The 12,349-nt window shown below is 47.7% G+C and overlaps 1 protein-coding gene across 21 annotated transcripts in view; it reads left to right on the top strand.

The window, feature by feature from the left end:
* Positions 1–12,349, top strand: part of DYSF (dysferlin) — a 202,329-nt gene that overhangs the window by 58,316 nt on the left and 131,664 nt on the right. For all 21 annotated transcript variants that reach the window (XM_078056412.1, XM_036118164.2, XM_036118158.2 and 18 more), the window contains 4 exons: positions 1,319–1,445; positions 3,919–4,022; positions 11,124–11,192; positions 11,323–11,366. In XM_078056412.1, coding sequence (XP_077912538.1) covers positions 1,319–1,445; positions 3,919–4,022; positions 11,124–11,192; positions 11,323–11,366 — 344 coding nt within the window. The remainder of the gene's footprint in view (positions 1–1,318; positions 1,446–3,918; positions 4,023–11,123; positions 11,193–11,322; positions 11,367–12,349) is intronic.

The raw sequence follows: 12,349 nt of genomic DNA, 5'->3' as shown, positions 1-12,349 counted from the left end.
CACAGCCTTTGATTCCAGAGCCCATGGCTTATTTCAAACTCTCTTCTCCCTTAGCATTGGTGAGTCTCCTGATTCTTTCTCTTTTTTTAAAAAATATGGATCCTTCAAATTCAGTGGCTCAATAAAATTCCCTTGCTTGCCTCTGTGCTGCGTCCTTGACCCTCACTTTCGAGGAGCCCATCTCTGTCCACCTGAGACTCCTAAATTGCTCATCTCCAGCTTGGATTGTCAGGGCTCCAGACACTCAGTTTCAGTTGCTTTGTAATAAAGCCACATTAACATGTCCCTTAGGCCCCTCTAACTTAACATATGAAAACCTAGGATCATCCGCTGCCCACTCCTCACAGCTGCTCCCATCTTGTGGCAGGTGACATCTTAGGAAATGACACTGTCATCTGCTCAGTCTCCCGAGCAAGAGGCCTAATTTCATTCCTCATCCCTCAGTCCCACATCTGTCAGTCCACTGACTGACCAGGTTGGTCAGTCTTGTTGGCATGACCACCTCCGAGCATGCTTCTCGCTCCCATCCCAAGATCAGAGCCCGAGGTCACGCTCCCCTCACATCTCCCCTGGGCCCCTGTGTGAATTAAGATATAGGTTCAACTGCTATAACAAAGATGCCCTGAATAATAAGCGTTAAGGAGGATAGAAGTATGTTTCTCTCCCTCATAAATCCCTGGGGAGGCAGTCCAGAGCCCGCACGGTGCTCCCACAATGACCAGAGACCTAGACTCCTGGTCTTCGCCCCTCTGTCTTCATCATGCGGCTTCCATCTCATGGTTCAAGATGGTTGTTGCCGTAACTACCTTCGGGTCTGTATTCCAGTCAGTGGAATGGCAGAATAGGAGCTTGCTTAAAGGTGGGCTTTCGCTGTGAGACGGTGAGCTCTGTGGGGGCAGGACGTCTGTCTACCTTGTTCACTGCTGCATCCCTCCCCCTTCAGCACAACCCAGTCGTCACTCACTGACACTGAATACTTGTTGAGTGAATGAACACATGTTATTGAAGACATGTCACTTCTGCACTCTTGTTAATGGGGGTAGCAGGGAGATCAGGATTCTTGAATGCCCGCCATATGCATTTGTACATTATTGAAGTTGATTTGCCCAGCAGTCTGCAAGGTTGGTGTTACTCTTTCTACTGTCCAGGTCAGGAAGCAGAGTCTCAGGGAGAGGAACCTGCCTGAGGTCACACGTTAGTAAGCAGCAGGGCGAGATCTACCTTTCTTCAAAATGCACCATTTAAGGGGTGTTGGTTGAAGAAGGGAAGATATTGTGCTAACGAACTCTTTAAGGCATCATATTTGGTTGCATTGTAGCTGGAGAGAAAGGACCCCTCTGAAGACAAGGAGGACATTGAAAACAATCTGCTCAGGCCAACTGGAGTGGCACTTCGGGGAGCCCACTTCTGCCTGAAGGTCTTCAGAGCTGAGGACCTACCGCAGAGTGAGTCTGGTGTCCTCCCTGGGTTGGAGGCCCAAGATTGAGCTTGGGAGCGGGGCCCCTGGGCTGGGGAAGAAGTCACTAGGTGGTGGAAGGGCTCAGTGTCTCCACAGATGAAAAACATCCATCCGCTTGGTGAGCCATCATGCCAGTTTGCCTGGGACTGTCCTGGTTTCAGCACCACAAGCCCCCCCATCCTGGGAGACCCCTCCGTCCCTGACCAACTGGGGCAGTGGGTCACTCTTGCCGTGGCTATGTCCTCATTTTCCCAAGAGAGACAGGGTGGCCCCTGCCTGGTTTCTCCCAGTGACTGGCCCTGCACTGGCCCCATCCTGTGGGTTCAGTAAATGCTGGGGGAATTATGCTGAATATTTTAGAGCCGTGGGTCTCAATCCGGTCTGCACATTAGAACCACCTGGGGACCTTTAAAGGTGTGCAGATGCTGGGGCCCCTCCCCCCGTGTTTCACATTTGACTGGGTTTGGAGTAGGGCTCATACACGTTTTTAAAGGCTGAGCCCCTGTTTTGAAGCATGTATCAGCTTAATCAAGTGTTTCTGTTCATAGCAGAGTAAGTGAGAGCGTTTGCAACTTAGGTCCCTGTTTATAAGTTTTGCATAAGGCTAATTATTTGAGGTTTTGCTCACCCCTTTGACTAATGACTCAAAAGAAATACCTTCCTTCTGTACAAGCTTAATTGTACCCAAATCATGGCGGAAAACCCTTGAGAAAGTAATGGTTATTAAATGGACATTAAAATACATGCTTAATAACATTCTTCATTTATTGGTTGAAACTATGCAGAAGGGAGGCTGGTGAGCTCCCATAGGGGGCTGGGGAAATAGAAATGTTTGCTTTGTTCAAGGTGAATGTGCTTGATATTTAATTCTCTACAATCTTGTTTAAATATAAATGAAATAGGTGGGTAAATAGGACATATATATTTGCTAATTGTTGTTATCTTTGTATTTATGTAGACAGCAGCTGGTATATAACCTGTAACTGTTCCCTCCTCTCATTCATATACACATAGATATCTATACATGCCATGAATACACATATGCACATATCCATCTATCTGTATATACATTTATACATAATATGACTAATTCAGTAAGATATTCATTTGGAGCAGCATAGACAAAAATTCTTTTTTTAAAAAAAGATTTTATTTATTCATTTGACAGAGAGAGAGAGCATAAGCAGGGGGACTGGGAGAGGGAGAAGCAGGCTCCCTGCTGGACAGGGAGCCCAATGCAGGGCTGGATCCCAGGACTCTGGGATCATGACCTGAGCCAAAGGCAGACGTTTAACTGAGTCATCCAGCTGCCCCTAAAAATTAAAACAAAACAAAACAAAACAAGTGGAGGGGGGTGGGAGGGATGGGGTGGCTGGGTGATGGACACTGGGGAGGGTATGTACTATGGTGAGCGCTGTGAATTGTGTAAGACTGATGAATCACAGACCTGGATCCCTGAAACAAATAATACATTATATGTTAATAAAAAAATTTAAAAAAATTTTTTTCTCAGGGCACCTGGCTGGCTTAGTCAGTAGAGCATGTGACTCTTGATCTTAGGGTTGTGAGTTCGAGTCCCATGTTGGGTGTGGAGATTGCTTAAAAATAGAATATTTAAAAATATATATATATACTTTTTCCTCAAAGTTTCTCATTTTATTTTTGACTTATCTTGGGATTTTAATGAATGTACTAACTGTAACTGGCATCCTACATATATATATATATATTTTATTTATTTTTTTTTTAAATTTTTTTAAGTAAGCTCTACGAGTCATGTGCCCTACTGACTGAGCCAGCCAGGTGTCCCCAAACCTATATATTTTACATTTATGTAAAATGCCAACTTAAATGCAACACAAAAGAATTGTAAAATCATATTTAAAAGCCAAATCAAAATTTATATCATAATATTTTTTACTCTAATATTATACATCTGGGATATATTGGACTATTGGTTTTTTTCCCTAGATTTCCAAATATCTAATCCTAATATATATATTTTTTGTAGAAAAAAAATAAAAAAAAAACAACAAAACCCCAAACAAACCAGAATTGACTTATTGGTTCACATCAGGTCAATCACTGTGCTAATGGACATAAAGGAAATGTCAAATAGGCATCAATAATGGGATATTATTATAACACCTTCCAGTTCTTTTCTGGATTGTTAACTGCCCTTAGTGATGTAGATTGCTAATCAAATCCATCAATCCATCAGTCATCTGGTGGATCTGTTTGGAAACCCATTGAGAGCAGGGGTCGGTGAACAAAGCTGTTTGGGCAGGGTAAAGGAGCAGGGCGTGCCCTCAGGGGCTCTGTTCTGGGAGTCCCCAGGCTGAGGGGATGCCACAACGTCTCTCTCAGGGAGTCCTAAGACTCTCTGGAGACAGGTAGGTGGAAAGTGAGGTTTTGGAGGTTGGACAGCAGGCAAGCACTGACCAGCGTGTTCTCCCTAGTGGATGATGCCGTGATGGACAATGTGAAGCAGATCTTTGGCTTTGACAGTAACAAGAAGAACTTGGTGGATCCCTTCATGGAAGTCAGCTTTGCGGGGAAAATGGTAAGGAGTAAGGAAGCAGGAGGATTCTCTCGGGAGGGTGACTGCAGGGTGTCCCCGTGGATGGGTGCTGAGCGGAGTAAAGGACAATGTGAGGTGCACACAGGCAGCCCTTGGTGTGGCCTATCAGAAGGTGCACCTGGGGTGGGGCCTGACTGGGGGACGCATGGTGAGACACTCACCCAGGCCTGGCTCTTCGGATGTGCTTGGGGTATCTGGGATAGACACATAGGTGAGAGACACAGGGAGGACAGACAGACAGTGGATAGAAAGAAGAGTGTTTGGGGGAAAATTAAGCACTAGCGTGAAAACCAGATGTGAAGGCATAAAGATAGGGAAACTTAAAAAAAGCGATAGAAACATAATGATTATTTTTAAAAAGTTGTGGCAGGAGTTGAGAAAGTCCACTCCGTGGGAGCCCTGGGGATGACTCATACCTCTCTTCCTTGCAGCCTGCCTTTCTGCCCAGAGGGAGGGCTGTTGCTGTGGCTTCTGTGGGCCCCCTCCCTCCAGCCCCCCAGGCAGGCAGGCCCTCCCCAGCCTCCTCTGCCTGCCCAACAGGCTCTCCCTGGCTTCAGGCTTCAGCCTTACCTCTCCGCAGAGGACTCCCACAGCTGTTTCACTCCGAACCCCCTTCAGCCCCAGACCTTCCCCCCCGCCTCCGCACATCTCTGTCTGCTGTCCCTTGGGTCCTGTAGAAGACTCATCTGCCCCACCTGCCCCACTTCCAGAAGCCTCCATCCTAACCAGGTGCCACAGTCAAAGGCAGAAAACGTGGGCCTGCCTCGATTCTTCCCACTCTTTTGACCTCCTTACATCAAACATGCCACCCCTGCTTTTGATTTCAAACATGTCTCAAGGCCCTCCCCTCCCCTCCGCCCACTGTCATCTCTTCCCAAGACCACACAGCAGCCTTCGGTTCATTCTCTTCTCTGGGTTGTCCCCATAAAAGGCCCCAGAATAATTAGCCTAAAACAACTCTGTTTGTACAATGAAGTTCAAACCGCATAATCCGGCCGAAGTCAGCTCTTACAGAATTTGTGCGAGTGAGAAAATGGCGCCCCCTGCCGGGGACACGCAGCTCTGCAGCCCCGGCTTGGAGCGCTGGGTTGGGCGGGGTTTCAGCCGCGGGGGCTCCCTCCCCGCACCCCTGTGTGCGTACAAACTGCACAGCTCACAGGGCGGCCTTGTGTCCTCTCGTCTGCCCTGCCTCTTCTTTCCCTTCGCGGTCACCCCTCCAGCCTTTGCCCGTGCCTGTGCCCTTCCTGCCCCCTCCCCGAAAGTCCAGCATCTTTCGGCGTCCGGCTTGCCTACCCCCGCGGGCCTGAGGCACCAGTGCAGTTCTCGGCGCTCCACCGTGCCCTAGGCCCTCTTTTAGCCGGTTTTCCATTCCATTCCGGTACTTGTTAGCATCCGTTTCTCCGACTTGTGGGCAAGAACCCCGTCTTAGTCCATAACCTCAAAGCAGAGACTGTGGTGGAAATGGTGGGAAAATGACAGATCAGGTGGGCGCAGACTGCCTCCCCCGCTTCCCGCCGCTCCCAGAACCCCCCCGGGGGGTGCCTCTGAGATGTGTCTGACCGCAGGGAGTTGCCAAAGGTGGGGTCAGGGCCCTCTGAGGTTGTGCCAACCTTGCGGAGAGTGCCACCTGCCACAGAACCAGGGCTGGGAGAGTTGAGTCAGATGACTTGGAGGTTGACAGGAAAATTGGAACTGGTCCCGGCAGAAGGGCTGAGAATCTGAGCTGGGTGGCTGGAGGGTGGGCGCCCCAGGCCGGCTCCCCGTTCGCTCCCCCACAGGTGTTACAGTACAATTGGAGAGAAGTTTTAAAAATTTGCAATAAACACTAAAAGCTGAGGGTGTGATGGAGGTGGTGTGGGTTCCCATTCATATAGCACTTTGTAATTTTCCTTTCACTTAATCTTTTCTTAGATTCATTTTGAAAAGGAGGGGCGTCTACCAGCCCATCCCACCAACAGAGGCAGGCCCTGAGGTGGGGGTGGGGTGGGGTGGGGGAGAGCGGGGTGTCCTCTCTGATGCCCAGACTCACTCCCCACCTTTTGTTTTTTTTGCTTCTTTTATTACTGATGCACATGTTTACTAATCCATTTTGAAAATTACAGAAAAAAGTAAATAAAATTACCCATAATGCATCATACCAAGTTTGTTTTTTGGTGCCATTCTTTCCAGTTTTTCCCCTATGTATAGATAATAGACATTTTTTATGACTCTTCATTTTGAATATTTTAAAATATCAAGAAAAGTTAGAGGGGTTTTTCAATGAACACCCCACCCACTGAAATGACCTCCACTTAGATGAACTGCAACTGCTAACGTTTTATTGCATTTACTTTCTATATATAGATACTTTTTTTTCCTGCCTGAATCATTTGAAACCTAGTTGCAGACTTTATTCCTAAAGGCTTCAGCACAGATCCCAAGAAGAAGAAAATTCTTTGTAACTACGGTAACATTATCACATCTATGAGATTAACAGTCATTCCCTAATATTAGCAGATTCTGGCTCATATAAATTTACTCTGATTATCCCCAAAATGTCCTTTGGAGATGGCTTAATTTTGTGCTGATCTAAGACCCAACTAGAATTCATGCTGTGCATTTGGTCCTTATGCCTCTTTAGTCTCTTCTGTAACAGCCCCTCCTGACCTTCCCCACCCACCCCAACAATTGTTCTCACCCCTTGACTTTTGAAGAGCCCAGACCATTTGTCCACGTTCTGGATTTGTTGGATTGTTTCCTTCTGGTGTTGTTTACCTTGCTTCTCTGGCCCCCGCATTTCCTATAAACTGGAAATTAGTTCTTGAGACTAGATTCCCTTCAGATTCAGTATTTCAGCAAGAATGTGTCCTAGGTGATGTTGTGTGTGCCATATTGCATCACAACAGGAAACGGAGTGAGATTGTCCCATCACTGGTGATGACTATCTGATCATTTGCTTAAGATGGTGTCTCCAGATCTCTCTCTTGTCAAACTACATGCTCCCTTTTGTACTTTGCAAGTCATCTGTGGGCGATATCTTGGCACTGTGTGTATATCCTGTTATATACACTGTGTGTATATCAGCAACTTCTTACCTAATGATCTATGCAGCCATTGACCTCCTTGCCTGAATAAGTCATTTACTTGGGGTTGCAAAGTGGTGATTTTCTCATTATCATTCCTTCTCTCTTCATAAGTTGGTGTTTTTCTGGAAAGAAGAGCTTTCCTCTCCCTTAGTGCCTTTGACTATTACTATGGAACTCAATACTTTTTATTAATTCCGTGTGTTAAAAATCAGTCATTACTATGTTGGATGTATGAACTGTCCTGACGTTGGCCATTGGGAGCCCCTTCAAGCTGGCTCCTCCCTCCCAAGCCTAACGCAGGGTCTCAGTGAAAATGTATGTGGTAGAGGTAACTTGGATCTTAAACTCTCTCACATTGAGGTGTAAATGCTCACTGTGGGTCCTCACCCAAGTGCAGGTCCTCACCCACATGTGAGATCCTTACCCAAGTGCAGTGTTAGTTTGGGCTTGGGCTTGGGGTCTGATGCCCCGTATCTAGCCTCAGGAGGGATTGTAACAGAAGGAATGAAGGCAAGAAGGATGTGGGAAGGTGTGGCTGGACAGGCTTATGGGACACTTCTTCCAAAGATTGGGATTAATTTCCCAATTTGACAGGTAGGGAAAGTCATGTCTCAAGATTGTTTTCATTTTTTGTTTCACATTCTCCAAAATGGTAGGGTGCTTTGATGGTGGGGAGAACCAACACGGACCTGCCTTCAAATTTAATGGCTTTTCTGGAAGCCGAGTCTCAGAGCTCCAGCGCTCCTGGCTGCTCCTGGGTCCTTGAAGGCACCTTGATCTCCCAAGGTCTTCTGTTCTGAGATGCCCTTGGCTGGCCCCAGGGGTTTTTCTAGGTAGGTCAAAATGTCTGTGGGAGGTGATGGAGTTAGGGGACCTGGCCAAAGCAAAGGACTATATAAAGCTGATTGGTGACTGGGCTTCTGCAAGAAGCTACACCCCCCTACTTTCCCTTCTGAAAGCTTCAGCCTGTTGGACTTCCCTGATGGTCCCAGGATCTTTGTGTCACCCTCTCTCTCCTCCAGCTACCCTTACTGCCTGTCTCATTCTGCCTGTCCCTCTCCCTCAGCCTGCCCGCGTGTCACTTTTTCTCATTATAACTTAATCTGGAGTCCTGGGGTTTTGTCCTCTGTGTTCCCATCCGCACTAGCCTGGCCCTTATTGCACTTCCTCCCATGGACACTTGGTGGCACTATTATCCAAGATGTGAACCATACCTGATTAAACACACACCCAACCACCCACCTTGGTGAGAAGGAAAGGAGAGGTACTTGGGGAGCAGGGTGAGAGACTTTGAAACAACTTTCTTTCTGAATGCAAGAAGGAAACCTATTAATTATAAAAAAAATAGAAAAAAAGAGAAAATGAAGGAAAATAAAAAAAACTAACCATATTTTTGTACCCCACATCACTCTGGAGATAACCACTGTTAACATTTGTGTGTATTTCTTAGTAGTATGTTTTTCTCTCTACTGCTTTCATTCCCAACCCTCCCTTCTCCCCTACTGGAAAAACAATTAGATTCAGATTAAGTTGGTTTTCATTATTCGTGGATTCCATATTTGCAAATTCACCTACTCGCTAAAATTTATTTGTAATCCTAAAATTAATGCCCATGGGGCTTTCATGATGATTTGCGGACTGTGAGGAATGACTGACACACGTTGCCACTGAGTCGGAACAGCGTGAGTCTGCCTTTTTGTTTCAGTTGTCATCCTGTAAAGAAGTGTCCTTTTCTTGGTCTACCTGGTGTCATGTTCGTCACATTTTGGTGCTTTTTATGTGATATTGCTGTTCAAAATGCCCCCCTAGAGTGTGCCAAAGGGCTGTCTGGTGTTTCTATGTGCAAAAAGGCTGGGATGTGCCTTAGGAGAAGGTGTGTTAGATAAGCTTCATTCAGGCATGAGTTATAGTGCTGCTAACCGAGAGTTCAGTGTTAATGAATCAACAGTATATATTAAATAAGATATCCTTGAATAGAAACACACATGACACAAGGTTATGTATTGATTAGTTGATGAAAATGTTGTGACAGAGGCTGGTAGGAACCTAAACCTGAAATTCCCCCAGAGCAATGGTTTAATATTCAGGAATTCAGTGTTCTTGGTGATTTATAGAATGTGTAACTACCATCAAGAATCAACTGTACCTCTTCAGTTTGGTAAACCGTTTTTATAGGCTCATATTTTCATCGGTTATTGAGCAGCCTTTGAAATAAAATTTTGAGGTACAGCATGATGACTTGACTTACAGATTGCAAAATGATTATTAGTTAACATTCATCGTCTCATATAGATAAAAAAAGGAAGAAAAAATGTTTTTTCCTTGTGATGAGAACTCCTAGGAGCTACTGTCTTAACAGCTTTCAAATATACCATACATACTCTACCATATAGTCATCATGTGTACATTACGTCCCCAGGACTTACCTTTTTCAATTAATAATATAACTTGGAAACTGTTTCCTATCCTAGAGCAGTCCTCATTCTTTTTAGAGCTGCATTGTGTGGCTGGACCATCATTTATTCAATCTGTCCTCCATTGGTGGACACGTGGGTTGTTCCATATCCTTGATAGTTCAAGCCGCGCTGCAGTGAATAACCTTGTTACATGTCATTCTGCACAGATGAGAGTATTTCTGTAGGATAAATGTCTAGAGGTGGAACTGGTGGGTCAAAGGGTTTTTGCATTTGCAATTTGGAGAGATAGTGGCCAGTTGCCGTCTGGAGGGTTGAGCTATTTTTTTCTCCCACCAGCAAAATATGAGCATGCAGTTTCGCCCTAGTCTTGCCAGCAGAGGGCTGTCAGATTTTAGAGAATTTTATGAATCTGATGGGTGAGAAATGGTATCTTTGTTTTATTTGTGTTTCTTTTCTTATGAGGGAGGTTGAGCATCTTTTTATGTGCCTTCAACCCTTTGAATTTTCATTCACTCTCTGCCCATTGTCCCTCTCTTCTGTCCTTACTCCTTTCTTTGCTGGCACAAGGAGCAAATCCTGGCATCCTTCCTTGCCCCCAGCCTTTGCCTGGGCTCTTCTCACAGGGAGGTGAAGGGTGGGGACAGGGGCTGGCATTGGGTGGACCAGGGATGGAGACAAAGTCCTGGCCCCCCATGGAGGCTGCACCCTCATTTGATGGAGTAACTGAAGCCCCTGATCAGATGCTCATTAAATGAGATAATGCACGTAAATGCTGAGCACAATGCAGGACTCATAGTACATGCTCTGAAAAAGGCTGCAGGACGTGCAAACCTACCATCTATGAATCTGAAATAGAGTCTTTACCTGCTGTTCCTGTGAGGGTACACGATGCCCTGGAGCTGGCTAAGGGGCATGGTTCCAAGCATAGGTAGGGCACACAAGCCACTGGTTTAGATCTAGTTTCCACCTCTGCTGGGTTTCTTGATTGTGGAAAGCCCAGTCTTAAGAGCAGGGCTGATCTGAGGCAGACTGTGGTTTATGGGGTTTGTATATTCACTGAATTCTCCTCTCATTCTCAGATGCTGGTGGCTGGCCCCCAAGCCCTGGCCCTCCCGCTACCATTTCCCTTTCTCCTCCCCCCACCTCTAATCTCCTAGGGCTCACAGTCTTCCAAAGGGGCAGGTGGTCTGGGCTGACTGGTAGAGGTTAGTGCCTCAGGCTGTAGGACCCCTGGGAAAGCCAGTCTGGACTCAGGGCCCCCACACTAAAGTCATGTCCATATGGGAGGTGAGGGGGGAGGATTTCCAGCCAGAGGTAGGAGAGAAGGGTAGAAGGGCTGTGGAATTCAGGCAGTCTATCCCCCCCCCACCCCCCCCACTCCCTTGCTACCCCACCCCATACCCTCCAGCTCTGGGTCTGATTTACCATTGAGCTTTGTCTCTGCAATCCCCTGTGTCTGAGCCTTCAAGGCCCCCAGGCTCTTCTGCCCAGCCTGACGGGTGGCCAACATGGCAGAGAACAGCCTCCAGCTGGTGAGGTGGTCCCCAAGGGAGTCCATAGTCCCCTCGGAGCTCCATCCACCTGTCCCTTGTGTCTTCTAGCTCTGCAGCAAGATCCTGGAGAAGACAGCCAACCCTCAGTGGAACCAGAGCATCACGCTGCCTGCCATGGTGAGCCTTGCCCCCTCGGGCCCATTCCAGGAGGCCCTGGGCTCCTGGCCTCCCCAGCATCCTGCCCATTTCCTGGGCTTCCCCTTCTTTGAAAAGACCCTACCCCAACATGTCTCTCTTCCCTCTTCAGTTTCCCTCCATGTGTGAAAAAATGAGGATTCGCGTCATGGACTGGTGAGTGCTGAGTCTCGGAGTCTTTGGAGGCGGCTATCTTCAGGGGTCACTGGGTTCTTCAGTTATCCTCAGTTCAGAGCATGTAGTGGGAGAGTCTGTTTCAGGTGAGGGAGTATCCTCTGCTGGGAGGCCAGAGAAGGAGAGGGCGTGGGCCGTTCTTGGGAAGCTTACTCACAGTCCTGCTCCAAGGCACAGGAGGGCAGCCAGCTGGGTACCTGAGATACCTTAGGGCGGGGGGGTGCCAGGAAGGCTTCCTGGAGGAGGTGGGGTTTTGATAAGTCCAGGGTGAGGCCACTCCAGTGAGGAGAGGATCATAAGCAAAGGCAAGGAAGCTGGAAGGAGTAGAGCTTCTGGGAGAATGGGCCGTGACCCCCCCCCCCCACCGCCCGCCCCTTGTGTTGCTAGCATGAAATGGTGTGGGACCACTGCAGGCTTGGAACAGGTGAGGGCAAGAGCCACATGGACATCTTAGAAAAGTGCTCTAACACTTGCTGAGCACCTACTGTGTGCCAGGCCCTGTGCCCAGCAAGTATTTCACATGCGTGACGTCATGTGATCCTCAGCTCGACTCCTGGCTACTTTATAGATGAGGGAGTGATCTGTCTGAAGGGACAACTGGGAAGCAGCTGAGGCCAGGATCGAACCCAAGCCTGCTGCTCCCAGAGCCTGTGCTCTTCACCACTGGGCTGTCCGCTTCCCACTACGTTAAGGTGTGTGATCTCTCTCACACCTGGAGGGCTGTTAGGGCTCCCACGCATGAGCTCTAGGACCTTCCATACATCAGGCTTTCCAAAAAGAGAGTTGTCCTTTCTCTGCCCCCAAAAAGTCTTGGCCTTGCGGTTCCCAGCGTGTTCTCCTTTGGTCTCTGGCCATGGCACCCCCAGCCAGGAGGGTAATGAGAGACCAGGGAAAACCCCCAGGCCACAGAGCCATTAAAGTGTGCGCCAGCTCCCCAGGCCGAGAGAAAACAGATTGTGGGAATT

This window comes from Halichoerus grypus, chromosome 10, assembly GCF_964656455.1.
Source record: "Halichoerus grypus chromosome 10, mHalGry1.hap1.1, whole genome shotgun sequence".
Taxonomy (NCBI): Eukaryota; Metazoa; Chordata; class Mammalia; order Carnivora; family Phocidae; genus Halichoerus; species Halichoerus grypus.
The sequence above is the reverse complement of the archived record's forward strand: the minus strand, read 5'-3'. Positions and strand labels throughout refer to the sequence as shown.